Source organism: Stegostoma tigrinum, chromosome 18, assembly GCF_030684315.1.
Source record: "Stegostoma tigrinum isolate sSteTig4 chromosome 18, sSteTig4.hap1, whole genome shotgun sequence".
In the NCBI taxonomy this organism is placed as follows: Eukaryota; Metazoa; Chordata; class Chondrichthyes; order Orectolobiformes; family Stegostomatidae; genus Stegostoma; species Stegostoma tigrinum.
The window spans coordinates 23,831,072-23,850,338 of NC_081371.1; the positions used below are offsets into that span (position 1 = coordinate 23,831,072).

General features: G+C 41.9%; 1 protein-coding gene across 3 annotated transcripts in view; it reads left to right on the forward strand.

The window, feature by feature from the left end:
• The window catches only part of LOC125460821 (protein kinase C and casein kinase substrate in neurons protein 2-like), a 98,891-nt gene that overhangs the window by 66,869 nt on the left and 12,755 nt on the right, over window positions 1–19,267 (forward strand). For all 3 annotated transcript variants that reach the window (XM_048548842.2, XM_048548844.2, XM_059652398.1), the window contains exons 5-7: window positions 589–744; window positions 8,118–8,290; window positions 12,434–12,554. In XM_048548842.2, the coding sequence (XP_048404799.1) occupies window positions 589–744; window positions 8,118–8,290; window positions 12,434–12,554 (450 nt within the window). The remainder of the gene's footprint in view (window positions 1–588; window positions 745–8,117; window positions 8,291–12,433; window positions 12,555–19,267) is intronic.

The window sequence follows — 19,267 nt, forward strand, 5'->3', positions numbered from 1 at the left end:
AGGGGAGGGAGAGCTATCATGCAATCATCCTCTACAAGTTTAGGGGAAGAAAACTGAATCCACTGTACACCAGATCACAACTGACCGAAAGATATCCAAACAGCAGGACTCGAGTGCACCTCCAATGTCAGATTTGGTGTTGACTTTAAATGCAGTTTCTGTACAAAGTGAAACCACATTGCACCAATACTAGAGCTTATTGTATGGATGCACCCTAAAATGGAGGGGAAAAATTCCTTAGAAGAGAATGTTTCACAAACCAAAATAGGATGAGATTAAGTAAATAGATTGGAAGACGGCCCTTATTTCTGTGCTGTGTTTTCAATATAATTCTCCTTGTAGCTTGTAAAAGATAACCATTTGAGAATTCCTTAAAACATGATGTATAAAAAGTGGTTGCCATAGTTTTATTCATTGTCAGATATAAATTGATCAGAACTACAATTTATGAACTAATGTTTGCCAAATGCATCTTTTTATGACTCATCAATTTACATTTGGTAATTGAGGAGCCATACCTTGTAAGTTTTTTTTAAATGTTTAATTAGTTATTAATGAAACAACTTCTTTTTGATCTGCTTTTTTGAGGTGGAAGCTGCCAAGAAGGCCTATCATGTAGCTTGTAAAGAAGAGAAAATAGCAATATCCAGAGAATCAAACTGCAAGGCTGATCCAAATGCAAATCCGGAACAACTGAAGAAAGTGCAGGATAAAGTAGAGAAGTCTAAGCAGGATGTTCAAAAGGTAGTACATGTTCTGAAACAATCCCACGATGACAAAATGGATAACACAGTAGAATGTGCAACCTCTTCACTCGCGTAGATTATGCTTCTAGGTCATGGATGGGTGTACGATATTGCAGAATAATATATATTTGAAATTTAAGATGTACTCAAGTGACAATTTACTCTGGCAAAACAGCAACAATACTCTTTCAGGATTGAGTCACCAGGGATTAAAAATTTCTACCATTTTGGTAGAACTACAACTTTTGGATAATGAAATTTTACCCTTTTAATTGTTTTTCTGACTTCCATTCCCTTTGGCTATGGAAGGAGAAACTCTCACAGTCTGGAAAATCCTTGCCAGTAATGAAGTAGGTAGCAATCAGGGGAATTGCTCATCATCCCAGCAGGGGTCTTGGCTCGTAATGGCGAGCGCTTGAGCCTGATTCTTCTTTGCAGCATTCGGCAGGTAGGTGAATGCAACTGGGACTGAATAGCCCGAGGTTGTTCTTTGTGAATATAAGCAGAATAGCGGACCTGTGCAGGTTGGACCATCAGTACTCAAACCTGTGTCATGGACAGGTGGAGCACTGGAACCCAGGGTTCAGATGTTCACTAAGGTAAGGGTTTGTTGCTAAGTGATAGGGTAGATCTGGGATTTACAAGAAGGTCACAAGAGGGCACAAGAAGTTTGAGAAGGTGGTGGAAGCATAATGGCATTTTCACTGCAGACCCAGGTATTGGTCTGAATGCTTAGAATCCCCATACAGCAGATTTTGAATTCAGTACAAACAAAATCTGGAATTAAAATATTGTCAGTTGTTGTTTTTAAAAAAATTAGTTGTGTGCTTGTGTAAATATGGTAATGTGTCACTTTGAGACCAATCATGTACTGTAATAATGTCATTGGTCATTTGGCGAGATCAACAGGCTGTCTAACCTTGCCTCAACCTTTGGTCTGATTGCATAAGGCAGTCATTTTGCCTTGCAACATTTTGCTTGATTCTCATCCTTGATTTTCAGTTTGACAGGTACCATTTCCATGCTTCCAGATCCTCATCGAAACAATGACATGCTGCTTTAGAAATAGTGATAGATCAATCTCAGAATCTGACAAGTGCTTTACTTCAACCTAGTTGAGTTTGATTTCCTCCAATCACTTTCTTTTCAACAAAGCTGCAACATTTCAGTTGGTAACATGCAAAGACAAATCTTCATACTGACCACATTACTGAACATTAAAAGTGATACAACAGTTCTTGAGCGTTGTAGCATAATGCGACTCAACTGCTTCTGATATGCACATCCCTAGTCACTACATACAATTTAGAAGGCCAGTCCGCCTATCTTTCACATCTTTGGACTGTGGGAGGAAACCAGAGCATCTGGTGCAAACCCACACAGGCAATTGCCTGAGTCTAGAATCAAACCCAGGTCCCTGACTCTGCAAGGCAACAGAGCTAACCACTGAGCCATTGTTGCAACTCTAGATCAGTACTTTATACAACCAAAGGTCGAAGCAAAGTTAGAGAGACTCTGTTTATCCCTAGAAAATGACCAATTACATCATTGTTAGATCATGATCGTACTCTAAAAGTAACAGTCCACCATACTTACACAAACATGTTACATCATTTGGTGCTTTGATCTACTGTTTACCTGGTCTAGCTTGTATGTGATTCCAGACCCATATAAATGAATCAAATGGGTTTTCACAGAAGTTGACAATAGTTTGATGGTCATCATCAGACTTTTAATTCCAAGTGTTTTTTTTAATTGAATTAAAATGTGGTTCACCCTTGATTGGAAATAGCCTAATAAGTTGTTACAAAATCAGTAAAAATTTCTGAAAGGTATGAAACCAAGTGGACATTTTACTTCAATCCCGGTGATGGGAAACTCAGCCCAGTCAGCCCTGCAAGTTCTACTTACCAATATGTGGGCTTTTATGCCAAAATTGGGAACACTGCCCTACAGGTTAATCAGCCTGACATAATTGTGCTCTTAGAATCTCCTCAGATTAGATCTGCTGAGTTTATCCAGGACTTCTGGTTTTCAACCAATTTGATTCTCCCCAGATATACCCCATAGTGCCTTCAGCCGTGTCTTGGTACCTTTTATAGTTAAATGGTACTTCCTTAGAGAGCTTAGCAATTCCTTGTGAGATCTAGATGCTTTTCTCAGATGGTGTTTCGCTCTCTCACCTAGTTTGAAAAACCCTCCCCTTATATGCTTTGGATGACCTATCAATTTTCTTACAATAGCATTGGCCAGAGGTTATCAAAACCTTCAGATTTAAATTTGTTTGGCTTTCAGTCACTAGGTGCTTGGTTTAAATTAATTGGGTGATTCCAGCCAATTGCCAAAACATCAAAACAAGCCTAAAGTTTCCAAACACACAGCCAGTTGATACATGTTTCAATTTTAGACCTCAGCTGCATACAGACACTTTTCCCCCCTGTAAAATATCTCAGCATACAAAAGCACTTCACCTCTAAAAAGGGGCCACACATTCCTTTCCCTTATCATCTTTTTACAAAAATTCTAGCTTCCTGCCTTCCAATTCATGGTTACTCTACACAACTTCATAAGACCTCCCGCCAAGAAAAATTGAACCATCATTATGAAAAGATGGCTTTTTTTAAAAATCTAAACACTATTAACATGGGATACATAGGTTAGTAATCTAAAGTTATATGTTTCATACTAATTCTGCATACATATATAACATTGGATTGTATTGGTTGTATGTTATCTACAGATTTTATTTTAAGCCCGTGATAATGCATCTGCAGTAACATTTTTACACCCCCCAACATGTACAAGCTGTAAATTAAAAGCTTGTAAATTAAGACTCCAATGAAATAGTCTTGAATTCTTGTCCTTAAATCTTTCCGAAGAGGTGAGAGGGTTGTGTCTGTATACACAGCTGTCTCCGAATCATTGTTTGTAACATAAACATGAAAATGTTGTTAAGGCCAGTACCAAACTCAACAATTCTTTTTCAATGTAAAGTATTTTCTCAGGTGGGTATTGAGTTTCTTTGAAAAGTAACCAGTTGACCTTTCAATTCCACTATCAGTATAGTTCCAACCCCTACATAGCTGGTGTCAACAGCAACCTTAAAGGTTGTGAAGAAATTTCTGGTGCTAAAACTGGTGTGATGGTTAACATAGCTTTTCAATTCTTAACTACCTCCGAGCATTATACTGTTCACTGAAACTTCGCGTTCCTTTTCAGCAAATCCATCAGCAGTGCCACCAGGCTTCTAAAGTCTGGTACAAAGTTCCGGTGGAATCTGCTCAGTCCCAAAAATGGCACCATACGATCTTTCCATGAATGGCTAAAGATCACTAAGCCATCAATATAGGCAGCAATATTAGTCAATCCTGCCACAACTCACCTGGATTTGATTCCTCACTCTGAGGGGCAGTAACGTATACCTGTTTGCCCTGTTCCCTGTCCCTTTCAGCATATTCACATCATATATCCTCCAAAGTTTTTGACTATTTGGTATCTTTACCAGATAATTCACCTGACTCAACTTCTTCTCGATCTGGTAAGGACTACTAAACCTTGCTTTGAAGGGATCTCCTACCACTGGTAACAGCACCTATCCTTTATCCCCATGGGCAAATGTACAAATTTTAGATTTCTTATCTGTTTCTTGCGTCATTAGATGCTGTACCACCGTCAGTTGTTATCTCACTAATTCACCTCTGTTTCATCTCTCGCTCACCTCAGATATTTAATCCAACTGTGAATTCAGACCTACCAACTTAATTTTAAAGGCCGTTTTACTTCATGTCTGAATAGCAACTCAACTGGTGTAAACTGAGGCAATTCATTTGGGACATCTCTAAAGGCAAACAATATAAATGGGATTACCTTTAACCCAATCATTTGCGTAATCCTGGCAATACGCCTTCAGCATGTTCTTTAGGGCCTGATGCCATCTTTCCAGTGCTCCCTGGGATTCAGGATGGTATGCACTTGATTTAAAGTTTTGGATGCCTAAACTATCCATGACCACCTCTAAATAGTACGGCAGTAAAATAGGACCCTTAGTCTGACTGAATTTCCCAGGGTAATCCATTATAGGTTAAGATTTCCTTCACTGCCTAAGTGTTTCAATTTTATAACTGGCTGTACATCTTCAGCTACATACAGAGGCATTTTCTCCCCTGTATAAATCTCTAAGCTGAGAAAAGTGCTTTATCTCTTAAAGGAACCACACACCCTTTTCCCACATCATTTTTTACAAACAAATTCTAGCTTCCGGCTTTCCAGTTCACAATTACTTTACACAACTTCATCACAAATGAGAGAAGAGCATCTGATCAGAATGTTGTGGAGGATCTGCCCTAATCAGGGAAAATAGAGAGAAACATTAAGGCTGAAGAGTACATAAAATAAAATAAAACTTTTAGTAAGTATTTGTATGATGTGTTATTATATCTTGATATAGGAGTGGAGTAAGCAACTTAACCCCTGAAGCTTGCTCCACCATTTGAAAAGATTGTGGCTGATTTGGTTGTGGTTTCAAATCCATCTTCTTATTTGACACAACATAATCCTAGACTCCTTTATCTATCAAAAATCTTTTCTAATTCATCCTTGGGGAGGAAAATAATCAGTGGGTCAGTCACCTTTGTTTTCTCAGGAAGAGAAATCTACAATAACTTATAATACACACATTTTAATTACATACTTCATAGTACTATACATGGTATCAAAGCTTTCCATCTTGCCGTCGTCTCCCATTAGCTGTTCATAACAATCGAAGTACTGGCCGTGCTCAACCATCCTGTACATGTAAATCTCTGAACGTGAGATCTTATTGTAATTGGGTGTCAACACATGCTATGCAATACCATGTGTTTCAAGATTAGACTGTTCACAACCGATTTAAGATGAGTAGTCTGGCCTGCAACATGACTTACCTAGCCTTGCTAGAAGCTACATGTATTCACCTGCAGGACATTGTTCTCTGTAGACAAAACAGATCTGCCCAGGCATTATGCCTAATCATTTAAACAACGTTTCCTGGTGAAATCCATGCCTCGACCAAACTGAGTCCATCTGCTAACCAGTCAACACCCCGATTCACATTGAGTATAAATTATGGTCCCCTTTGAAATGTGGCAGTCTTGCATCTATCCTGAGGTTACAGGATGAAAAGATTCAGCAGCATATCTCTCTCAGCAATGCTCAAATTCTGTTCCACCAAGTGATTGTTCATACATTGAATATAACTAAGCTACATTATTACCACTTTGCATTTGATCATTTGAAATGCAGTATTCACTTTGGTGATTTGATGTGGACCAGTGTATCTGCAATCTTGATAGTAGTAGAACAAACGCCGAGGTTAAATCAATGTCGCTACCTACTTGAAGTCTAATAATTTGATCTATTTGAAATGGCCTACAAGCATTTCTATTCATTTTAGATCATGAAAGTGTTATAATTTCATTGTTCCTCATCAAAAAATACTTTAGGCCTTTATTGTTTTCAAGCACTGATTTTCATACTCTTGTTTGTGACCACACTTACTCCTGTGTTCCCACCAGGATTTGTCAGTAGCAAATTTGGAAATATTGTGGGAGGCACGGTGGCACAGTGGTTAGCACTGCTGCCTCACAGCACCAGGGACCCAGGTTTGATTCTGGCTTTGGGTGTCTGTCTGTGTGGAGTTTGCACATTCTCCCTGTGCCTGCATGGGTTTCCTCCAGGTGCTCTGGTTTCTTCCCACAGTCCAAAGATGTGCAGGTTAGGTGGATTGGTCATGCTAAATTGCCCGTAGCTTTCAGGATGTGTAGCTTAGATGGGTTATAGGGGGATTGGGTCTGGGTGGGATGCACTGAGGTTCGATGTGGACTTGTTGGGCCGAAGGACCTGTTTCCACAATGTAGGGATTCTAATTCTAATTGCAATTGGTCCTCACATCCAGATTGTTTCAGTAGTTTGTGATCAATGTTGAATCAGGATCAACATTATGTCAGGAACCTCAGTCATACAATTCCAATCCAGTTGACTCTGCAGAATCCCCTTAATTGATATTTGGGCAATGGGTCCTTTGTAAAATAGTGCATGTAAGAGTGCAAGAAGACATTAGCATTCTCTTGCTGCAGTTTGAACATATTTTTTACACAGGCATTAATTCATATGGTGTGAAACTGATTCTATTAATTTTGATAATTTATTGGCTAGCAGTAAGAAAAGTTGTTTTCTGAACCCACCTCATTTATTATTTTCCTTAAGAGAAGGAAAATGGTCATCACTAATAGGTCTATAGTTCAGGACGAGTTAGCCCAAAGGGTCTGTTTCTCTGCTGTACAACTCTGACTGCAGATTCATAATGTATAGCTGACTTTGAGGGAAGCTGCAAGCCATCCCATTCTTAAAAATCACTAAGACACTATTGCAATGAAACTATCAGTCACTTAATGTGACCCAGATGTTAGATAAGCATTAGCTACAGACCGTCCCAGCCCAGTTGATTCTGCAGAGTCTTCCTTAATGGTATAATAATAACACAATAATGCAGGTGACCAAATTAGATGAACTGTTCCACAAACAAGTCAAGCATCACCCTGACCCAAATCTCTCCACCGCTATCTGTGGCATTGTCCCCTGTGAAGCAGAAGAGTCTCATCTTGGGTTGGGACACAGTAATACATATTCAGGCAGCCTTGATTCTAGGAGTTCTTGACCTTAATGAATAATTCCATGAAGTCACAAGGCAGGCAAAGCCCAATAAAACCTCTGCTTAGTCTACATAACACTCACACCCACCATAAGTCCATTTTGTTGAAAGAACCAAAAATTCTGATTGAATTGAGGTCTTTTTAAATATCTAATCATAAAATTTTCAGCACACTTACCGTGACTTGCATCAGATAGCTTAAAAAAAAATCTAATCTTGGCCTTATGAATCAATGCTGTTGCAATTATGCCTGCCTGTAATAACACTGGCAAGAATGCCTGTGAAAGAGAGCTAAAGGATCAGTTCCAAAGAAATGTTATCAGTCTTGAACTGAACTTCATTTCTATCTCAACAGACTTGCTAAATTTCTCCAGAACTTGTTTTTTATTTCAAATTTTTGGAAACATGATGTTTTGTTTCCCTACAGAAGATTGCATGGTTCTATTTAGGTAATAATGAAGATCATCATCTTTTCTTTTTTGTCATGCTGTCAAATGTTGTACAGAAACAAAGTTTTAAGACAGCGTAATGTTTCTTACAGTTGAAATAGAAATTGCAATTAGACTATTGCGTGCCAGCCATTTACGTTTAGTCCTGCTCTTGTACTTCATGGATCATACTAATTGAAGTATGGTACATTCGTTACTGTGGATTTCACAAAAAAAAGTTGTTTTGCATTCTAGACAAAGGAAAAGTATGAGAAAAATCTAGAGGAATTGAACAAGACCACACCACAATATATTGAAAACATGGAACAAGTTTTTGAACAGTGTCAGCAATTTGAAAAAAAACGACTAGATTTTTTTCAAGAGATTCTTTTGGAGGTGAAGCAACATCTTGACCTTTCTACGACCAGGTAAAGTACCGTAATGTAATATTGTATAATGAGTAATATGTGAAGTGTATGGAATTTAACCACTACATATTTATACTATTTATAGTAACTTCAAATTAAACTTGTGTCGGCATTTTAAATGACTTCTAAAACATACAAAAGAAGTATTTTCATTCATATATTTAGTGCCTTCCACAACCTCAAGCTGTTCCAGAACACTGTGGAGCCAATGAAATTCTCTTTTTAAGAATAATCACAGCAATATAAGGAAATCTTCTTTATTACCAGATACAACAAACATTTCGATAACTGAGAAATGAAACAATCTTTTTGTAGCTTTGATAGTTGGGTTGCTAAGTAAACCAATTGTCCTATTTGTCTTCAGATAGTGCCTAGCTCTTTCATTTCCACCTTGAGTGTACAAGTAAGTACTTGGATACGTTTTCCAAAAGGTAGCATCTTTGACAGTGCAGTGGTAACTCAGGTGTCAGCCAAAATAACGGACTTCTAAAAGTATACTAATATTTGCCTTTCTAGACTAATTGTTTCTGCATTGCCCAGTGTGTGACTGTACTGGTACTCCTGAGACTATTATATTTGTGGTCATACTTCTTAGTCTGGTTCCTAACATCTGAAAGGATCTACTTTTTTACTACATTAGTCTTGTCTGTACGCGTGTTTTGAAATTGACCACAGCTTGTGTTAGAGTCATAGAGTAATACAGCATGGAAGCAGGCCCTTCGGCCAAAACTGGTCCATGCTGACCATGGTATCCACTCAGCTAATTGCAATTGCCTGCATTTGGTCCATATCTGTTTTAACCCTTCCCTTCCCTTCCCATAGAATCATAGAATTCCTACAGTGTGAAATCAGGCCCTTTGGCCCAACAAGTCCACACCAACCCTCAGACTATCCCACCCAGACCTATCCACTACAACTCACCTAATCTACACATGCCCTAAACACTATAGTCATTTTAGCCTGGCCAGTCCACCTAGCCTGCACATCTTTGGACTGTGTGAGGAAACCCATGCAGAAAACCCACACGGACGGGAAGAACGTACACGGCTAGTCACCTGAGGGTGTAATTAACCCCAAGCTCCTGGCACTGTGAGGCAGCAGTGCTACCCACTGAGCCACCTATCCAAATGTTTTTTAAATGTTGCTAGTTTACTGCCTCATCACTTTCTTTGGCAGGCCATTCCATATCTGTTATTTACATAAATGATCTGGACGTGAATGTACGAGGCATGATTAATAAGTGTGTGGGTAATACAAATTAGGAGGTATTGTTGATAGGGAGGAATGTTATTAAAAATTACAAAAGGATCTTGATCAGATAAGGAAATGGACTGAGAACTGGCAAATGCAATTCAATATAATAAGTCTGAGATGTTGCGCTTTGAAAAGTCAAACCAAGGTAGGAATGTTTTGGAACAGAGACATTTAGGAATACAAGTACATAGTTCATAGAACATAGATTCCAGGGCTAGAAATTGAATACTGGGAGACCAGACCTCACATTCCCAGCAATCCTGGGAGACTAGACCCCACATTCCCAGGGCTCATGATAGGATCCTATCAGACCAGGTCAATGTGCCCAAGGATAACTGAACAGTCCTAAGATACCGAGCCCATAATTCTCAGATCTATGAATGATGGCATCCTGGGACACTGCATCAAATATTATGTTCCAATCTGGCTCAATCAGTCTCAACCTGGATTTCAAGACTAGGAGACACATTTTTAGGGTGAAAGGAGAGAGATTTAAAAGAGACACGAGGGACAATTTTTACACAGAGGGTGGTTTATGTGTGGAATGAACTTCCTGAGGAAGTGGTGGATGTGGGTACAGTTATAACATTTAAAAGACATTTGGATGGAAACATGAGTGGGAAAGGTTTGGAGGGATATGGACCAGGAGCTGGCAGGTGTGATTATTTTAGTTTGGGATTGTGTTTGGCATGGGCTGGTTGGTCCAAAGAGTCAGTTCCTGCACAGTATGACTCTCCGTGATGGGGCGAAACGGTGTCTCAGTGGTTAGCACTGCTGCATCACTGCGCCAGGGACCTGGATTGAATTCCAAGCTTCTGTCTCTGTGGAGTTTGCACATTCTCCCTATGACTGTGTGGGTTTCCTCTGGGTGCTCTGGTTTCCTCCCACAGTCCAAAGATGTGCAGGTTAGGTGGAATGGCCGTGCGAAATTGCCCCATAGCGCCCAGGGGTGTATAGATTAGGGGAATGGGTCTGGGTGGGATTCTCTAAGTGTGAACTTGTTGGGCTGAAGGGCCTGTTTTCACACGTTTCTGTGAATTCTATAGAACAGTACAGCACAGGACAATTCCTTCGGCCCACAATGTTGTGCCGACCTATTCTCCTACTAAGATCAATCTACCCTGCATACCCTACATTTTACTGTCCACCGTGTGCCTATCCAAGAGTCGCTTAAAAATCTCAAGTATCTGACTGCACTACCACTGCCGGCAGAGCATTCCACATGCCCACCACTCTCTGTGCAAAGAACCTACCTCTGACATCTCCCCTATACCTTCCTCCAATCATCTTAAAATTATGCCCCCTCATAATATTCATTTCTGCCCTAGGAAAAAATCTTTGACTATCGACTCTTGCTATGCCTGTCATCATCTTGTACACCTCTACCAAATCACCTCTCATCCGTCTTTGGTCCAATGAAAAAAGCCTTAGCACCCTCAACCTTTCCCCATAAGACCTGCCCTCCAGTCCATGCAGCATCCTGATAAATTTCCTCTGTACCCTCTGTAAAGCTTCCACATCTAAATCTCCACATTTCCACATCTTATTGAAAGTGTCATAGATGGACAAGGGGGTGAAGAAGACATTTCGCATGTTGGCCTTCATTGGTCGAGGCATTGGGGATAGGAGTTCGAACGTTATGTTACAGCTGTATGATTCATTGGTGAGGCCACGTTTGGAGTACTATATACAGCTTCAGTCACCCTGTTATAGGAAAAAAAAAGTTGAACTGGAAAGAGTGCAAAGAAGATTTACAAGGATGTTGCCAGGAGTAATAGGACTGAGTTACAGGGAGATGTTAGCAGGATAGGACTTTATTATTCCTTGGAAGGAAGGATAATGAGGGGTGACCTTATTGAGATGAATTAAATCTTGAGAGGCACGGCTAGGATGAATGCATATAGTCTTTTCTTTGTCCCAGGGATAGGGAATTGAAAACTAGAGGGCATAGGTTTAAGATGAAAGGGGAAAGATTTAAGAAGGACCTGAGGGGCAACTTCTTCACGCAGAGAATTGTGTGTATATGGAACGGGCTGCCACAGAAAGTGGTTGATGCAGGTACAACAGCATGTTTTTTTTAAGTGTTTAAAAAAATTTGGATAAGTACATAGATAGGAAGAGTTTAGAGTGAATTGGACCAAATACAGATAGTTAGAACTAGCTGAGGGGCACCATGGTCAGCATGGACCAGGTTGGACTGAAGGGCCAGCTTCCATGCTGTATTACTGTATGATTGCGTATATACACCATTCTTGATATCATATTTCTAAAGGCCTTCCATTGGCCAATCGTTCCTTTTCCTTAAAACAGATTCACCCAATCAACCTCTGCTAGATCCTGCCTAATGGCCCCAACATTAGCCCTGCACCAGTTCAATACCTTAACCTGTCCTATCTTTTTCCACAATTATGTTAAAACTAAGAGAGTTATGGTCACTGGGCCCAAAGTGCTCGCTATCTGACACTTTAGTCACTTGCCTGACCTCGATTCCTAAGAGGAGGTTCAGTGTTGCACCCTTTCGAGTAGATCTCCCTACATATTGATTTAGGAAGAGTTTAGAGTGAATTGGACCAAATACAGACAGTTGGAACTAGCTGAGGGGCACCATAGGAAACTTTCTTGGACATACTTGACGAAAAAATGCTTGCTAATTCTTCAGTATTCTGTTAGAAAAGTAGTTTTCACAAATACATTCTGATTTATGTCCTCAAAACCGTAGGTTGGGGATGGGGGATGCCCACGGATGGAGAGTCAGAATTCACACAAATATAGCAGTAGTTTTGGATGCATATGGCTAAAACAACAGAATACATTATTTTTAATAATTGTGTAAACTCAATGGGTATCCATTCTTTAGACATATTTAAGCTTTTTCTTTCATTTTCAAAGTTATAACACTATATATGAAGAACTGGAACAGTCTGTTAAGTCAGCAGATGCCAAGGAAGATCTTAAATGGTTCAGATGTACACATGGTCCAGGAATGCCCATGAACTGGCCACAATTTGAGGTAAGACAAATGAATTGAATCCAGCAGCAAAGTTAAAAGTTTACCTGCTCCATTGCATTTGTGGCTTTATTATATAGTAGCTAATTACACTTGTATGAAGAGTAGATGTTAGTTGCAGCATGTTATCCGGAACAAAGGATGAAACAAGACTATTTTAATTATTCAGCATTCTCAAAGAGGTGCTTAATCTAATGGCACTTACTTTCCTATAATACTTAATTTAAAAAGAATCTCTGTTGCTTTGCTTGTTTGTGTAGTCTTTCTTATGATTGTCACTTAATTTAGGCCTAATGGTACTCATACTGCACTATTCAGTAGTGATGTAACTTGTCAGAATTCAGTTACATTGTGATATTCTTTGATCATTAAAAATTAAATCTTAAAACATGATTAAAAATAATCTAATTACAAAAAAAAGTGGAAACAATCAATAATCATTTTTTGTGGAAAAGTAGAAAACCTTTTTACATTTACAACCTTGAGGAACACTAGGAGTATTTTTAAACCCTCCTATTTCTACTCTAATGTTTTACTTTAATAAAACAAATGAAAACTTCAGGTTCCACATGTATGCTGACAATACCAAATTTTACTTTACACCTCTTTCCTACTCAAGTCTTCGTGTTATTAAACGGTGCCTCCAAATCTAATTCTGGAATAGCTGCAATGTACACCAAATCAAAATTAGAAAAAATGAAGCTATTGTCTTTTTTTGCAAGTTCCTTTGCCACCAATTTCATTTCTGTCCCTGACTGTTGTACTGTGCTGAACCAGACTGTTTGCAACTCCAGTGTCTTAACTGACCATAAACTGAGCTTACAACACTGTATCCTCTCCATTATTCATTTCTAGCCTCGCTTCAGTATGTTTGCAGCTGAACTGTGAATTCTTGATTTTTATTAACTTCAGATTCACCTAGACTTGCGCTCTCTAAGCTGTTTCTCTTTTCGGACCCACCATAAATCTGATCTCAACCAGTGTGAATCATTTCTCATTCTTCCATCATTAATATGATTGATTACTGGCCCCTGATTATGTGCCTGTGAATGATTTTGTTTAGTTTTAAAGATGCTTTGGAAATACAAAGTTGTTATTTATTTGAATCCTTGAATTCATGCCTGGCATTACGCATCTGGAATGGTAACTTGTTATTAAGTAATAGCAAGTTAACCTGTTAATTGAGTGTTAGATTTCCATTTTATCCCTGTGTGGCAATGGTATTATTAGTCTGAAAACAGGTAAAGTCATTTTGGCTGGTTTCGATGTACAACTTAATATAGTATTTCAGTAAGTTACTGATGTTGTGAGATTGTGTAATGATTTTTATTCCTACAAAAATTCTTAAATGCCCAGATATGATAGAAATTGAAAAAGATGTTTCCCATGGCTGAGGGGATCCAGAACCAGGGCATAGACTTGGAATAAAGGGTGAGCTATTTAGAACTAAGATGAGGAGGAATTTCTTCGGTCTGAGTCCAGTGAAACTTTGGAATTCTCTACCCTGAAGGGCTGAGGGCATAGGGGGAGGATATAGGGAGAGCATGGAAAACTGGTATTAAGTTGGGTGATTGACCATGGTCTAGAATGGCAGAACAGGTTCAAGGAGAAGTCTGCTCTTGCCACATTTGTACAAGCTGCCTGCAATTTTAATTTTAAAAAAGCCAATGTTTTGATCTACATTTGGCTGTCTCTAGACTTTACTGGTTAGGTTTGTATCTCTGACATGCTTTGTTGGCTGTCATTGATAACGTGGGTCTTGGGCAGATAGTGAAGGCAAACATGTTTATCAAGTTTCTTTAATATATTCTCTGACATGGGGAGGTGATGGCCTAATGATATTATAAACTGACTATAGAGGTGGCTTGGTGGCTTATTGGTTATTACTCTCCTCACAGCACCAGGGACCCAGGTTCGATTCCAGCCTTGCATGACTGTCTGAATGGAGTTTACACGTTCTCCTGCGTGTGCATGGGTTTCCGTCAGATGTTCCGGCTTCCTCCCACATCGAAAGATGTGCAGATAGGTGGACTGGCCATACTAAGTTATTTGTAGTGACTAGGGATGTGCAGGGTAGCTGAATTAGCCATGGTAAATGGGTGGTGGGGGAATAGGATAGTTGTCTGGTCTGGGAGGGATGCTTATCAGAACATCACTGCAGATTCAATGGGCTAAATGCCTTGTTCCGCACTGGAGGGATTCTGTGTCCATTCCAAAGTCAATGGGCATTTATTTAGAGCAATGTTATGTTACATTCAATGCCCATCGTGTGTAGAATGTCAGAGTACTTGTAACTTTTTAAAGATTTCCTAGAGAACCTACGTGAAATTATTCTTAACAAGTAACCATTTCTGCACTTTCAAATCAGCATTCGAATGTTATCCTAAGTGAAAGGATTGTGAAGTGAAATGTGAGGGTCAAAATGGTCAAAGATTGAGTTTCAAACAATGGACGGACAAAAGCAGAATATGTCAACACCAGGGAACTGTTACAACCAGTAACACTAAGTTTGGCACTGTTTGACGTTGTCCTCCACTTTCTGGGCCTGTGTTGGAAGTGTTTAGTCACAATGTAATATAGTTTCAAGGGTGATGGCTGCTCTGCAGTGGTGAACCTCATCCGTTCTTCTCCTATATGCAAATATATTGTGGTAATACTCTTGATTTGCAAAGCAGAGAGTCACTAGTAGAACTGATTGTTCAGACTGTGTTGTCCCCCAGCTGGAAATTCAACCATGCAGGATTTTCTAGGAGTTTCCAAAAATAGCACATTGACATAATAACCACTATTAGCATTTGGTAGAAAAGAAAGACAAGCCTCTAAAGTGAAACAAAGGACTGCAGATACTGGAAATCTGAAACAAAAAAAAAATTTCTAGAGAAACTCAGCAGGTCTGGCAGCTGTGGAGGAAATGCAGAGTTAGTGACCTTCAAACTGATAGAAGCTAGGCAAAGGTAGTATGTATGTTGAAGACAATTGCGCTGGGGGAAGGTGATGGTCAGCGGACTGGCAGATATGGAGCTAAGAGAGAGAGAACAACAGTTAGGCAGACAGAGGGATAGATGTCACTATGCCGGGGGAAGAGCAAAGCTGATAAGTAGGACCAGAAGTTTGAGAAAATTGGTTGGATGTGCTGAAAGCAGCCTATATCATGATAGGGCCTGAGGTTTCGGGGTGGGTAAAGGACATCAAAGAAGGTGTTGCGGTTCTAAAATGATTGGACTGAATGTTGAGTTCTACAGGCTGCACCCTTTGTCTCCCTAACTGTGACTGTCACTATTGCTGTGGCTCTCTCTTCCACAACATCTGTCTCTCCCTCCCTCTCTGTCTCTACTACCCACTCCCTCCCCTTCACTTCACCCTCTCTCTCCTCCCCACTTTGTCTCTCCCTCTGCCCACCTCTCACTGTGCACCTCCCTCCCTGTCGCTGCATCTCCCTCCTCTCTCTGTACCTCCCCCTTTCACTCTCTCTGCACCTCTGTCTCTCCCCATCTCACTGTCTCTCTGCATCTCTCGCATTCTCTCTCTCTCTCTCTCTCTCTCTCTCTCTCTCTCTCTCTCTCTCTCTCTCTCTCTCTCCCTCTCTCTCTCCCCCTCTCTCTTTGCATGTCTCTCGCTCTCTCTCTCTTTGCATGTCTCTCTCCCCCTCCCCCTCCCCCCCTCCCCCTCCCCCCCTCCCTCCCTCCCCCCCCTCCCTCCCCCCCCTCCCTCCCCCCCTCCCTTCCCCCCCCTCCCTCCCCCCCTCCCTCCCCCCCCTCCCTCCCCCCCTCCCTCCCCCCCCCTCCCTCCCCCCCCGCTCCCTCCCCCCCCGCTCCCTCCCCCCCCGCTCCCTCCCCCCCCGCTCCCTCCCCCCCTCCCCCCCTCCCTCCCCCCCTCCCCCCCTCCCCCCCTCCCCCCCCTCTCCCTCCCCCCTCCCTCCTCCCCTCCCTCCTCCCCTCCCTCCTCCCCTCCCTCCCCCCCTCCCTCCCCCCTCCCTCCCCCCCCTCCCTCCCTCCCCCCCTCCCTCCCCCCCCTCCCTCCCCCCTCCTCCCCCTCCCTCCCCCCCCCTCCCCCCCCTCCCCCTCCCTCCCCCCCTCCCCCCCCTCCCCCCTCCCCTCCCCCTCCCTCCCCCCCTCCCCCTCCCTCCCCCCCTCCCCCCTCCCTCCCCCCCTCCCCCTCCCTCCCCCCCTCCCCCCTCCCTCCCCCCCTCCCCCCTCCCTCTTTTTTTTCTCTCTCTCTCTCCCCCCCTCTCTTCCCCCCCTCTCTTCCCCCCCTCTCTTCCCCCCCTCTCTCCCCCCCCTCTCTTCCCCCCCCTCTCTTCCCCCCCCTCTCTTCCCCCCCCTCTCTTCCCCCCCCTCTCTTCCCCCCCCTCTCTTCCCCCCCCTCTCTTCCCCCCCCTCTCTTCCCCCCCCTCTCTTCCCCCCCCTCTCTTCCCCCCCTCTCTTCCCCCCCTCTCTTCCCCCCCTCTCTTCCCCCCCTCTCTTCCCCCCCTCTCTTCCCCCCCTCTCTTCCCCCCCTCTCTTCCCCCCTGTCTCTCTCTGTACCTCTCTCACTTGGCACCTCACTATCTCACTCTGCACCTCCCTTCTACCCCACTCTCTCTCTCTCTCTCTGTACCTCTTTATCTTAAACAATCTGTTCACTTGTCCTATCACTGTGACACCCAACCATCTAACCCCGCCCCCAGTATATATACCACCTTTACTTACCTGGTACCAGTTCTGAAGAAGGATCACTAGACTGCAAAAGGTAATTCCACTTTCTTTTCATAGGTGCTGCCAGACTTGCTCAGTTACTCCAGCAATTCGTTTTGTTGCAAAATTGTCAATTGTCTTGGCATTTTCTCTTTTATTAGTTATAAAAGTATTGAAGAAGGGGGAAAATGCTGAGAACTGAAATCGGCTGATGTATGAGGAGCAAATGTGGTGAGTTGTGGCTTTGAGGCAGGGATTCAAATGGCTGAGGCTTGGGAGGAGACTAAGAATGAATGGAATAGATGTAAAGGACCAATATTTTTGGGAAAGTAGCAGCTATGGCATGGTACAGGGAGCAGAGTTGAGAAAATACTTATGCGGAAGAAATATTTAAGTTGTAGAGGGTCTCTGGAATTTTTATAACATGGGTGGGGATCGTCAGAAGCATAATAGTTGATATCCCTGCTGTAATGTAAATCCTACAAAATTTTGAATCTGTCCTCAGTCACTACAACACAACAGACACACTAAGTTTGAATACCACTGAATCTGGGGACAAATGTAAGAGTTCCAAGTGTTTTTTAACTGTTTCTGTGCATTTTGAGATGTGATTTATGTATATTTTTATATTATTTCCATTTGAAAATGCATGCTGTCTTGACAAGTCTATGATTGCAACTAGCATTACTGCTGTGCATGCTTTAAAGTGCTTACAAAGCATGCTTGCATATAATTGCATGTTATACAAGTGTGAACTCCTAGTCTGTGTAAAATGCTATATTGTATAGTTTTATGTTGAAGATCACCAGGTTTTTTGGTGGTAAAATAGTTCAGGATTGTAGAACCTAGAAGCTTGCAAATAATAATCCAGAACCTCATATAAAGTTCTAAAGACCCATGTTTGAATCTTGTCATTTAAAATCGTAGCATTTGAATTCAGTAAATATGTTGAATTAAGAGCCTAACGATCAGTGTTGTTGAAATAACACACCTGGTTCACTAATGTCCTTCAGGGAAGGAAACTGCTATCCTTACCTGGTGTGGCCTATATGTGACTTGACACCCACAGCAATGTGGTTGACTCTCAGCTGTCCTCTGAAATTGCGTAGAAAACCGCACAGTTGCAACAATTGTTACAATGTCTCAAAAAAGAAATGAAACCATATGGACTACCTGGCATTGACCTAGGTACTGGAAAAAACAATGACAAAAAGAGCTGTATAACTGCCATCTGAAGGCTAGCGCCATATTAGGAGAGTTGTCTTACAGACTAATTAATCTACAGCCTGATATGGTCATACTCACAGAACCATACCTAACAGACAATGTCCCATACACCACCATCACCACACCTGGATATGTCATAGAATCCCTGTAGTGCAGATAGAGCCATTCAGCCCATCGCATTTGCACTGACCCTCCAAAGACCATTCGACTCAGAACCACCTCCAAACTCCCACCAACCCCATTACCCTGCATTTATCGCGGCTAATCCACCTAGCCTGCACACCTTTGGCCAGTGGGAGGAAACTGGAGCACCTGGTAGAAACCCATACAGACAAGGGGGAGAAAGTGCAAACTCCACAGCATCAGTCGCCCGAGGTTAAAATTGAACCCGAGTCCCTGGCACTGTGAGGCAGCAGTGCTAACCGTTGTGCTACTGTGCCACCACATCTTGCCCTATCCCATCCCACCACCAGCACCAGCTCAGCAGGGGTGGCAGTACAATGGTATACGGTCAGGAGGGTGTTGGTTTGGGAGTCTTCAATATTGACTGTGGACACAGAGGCTCCTGGCATCAGACCAAACTCGGGCAGGAAACCTTGCTGTTTGCCTCATACCATCCTTCTTCAGCTCACGGCTCTGTGCTGTTCCACATTGGACAACACTTAAAGGAAGCACCGAGTACAGGAAGGGCTCAAAATGTAAACTAGGTTGATAGAGGCTATTACATATTACGAAGAGTAATCAGTCGCAACATTACTGACCAAACTGGTCGGGTCCTAAAGGACATTGCTAGACTGGGTCTGGGCAAGTGGTGGG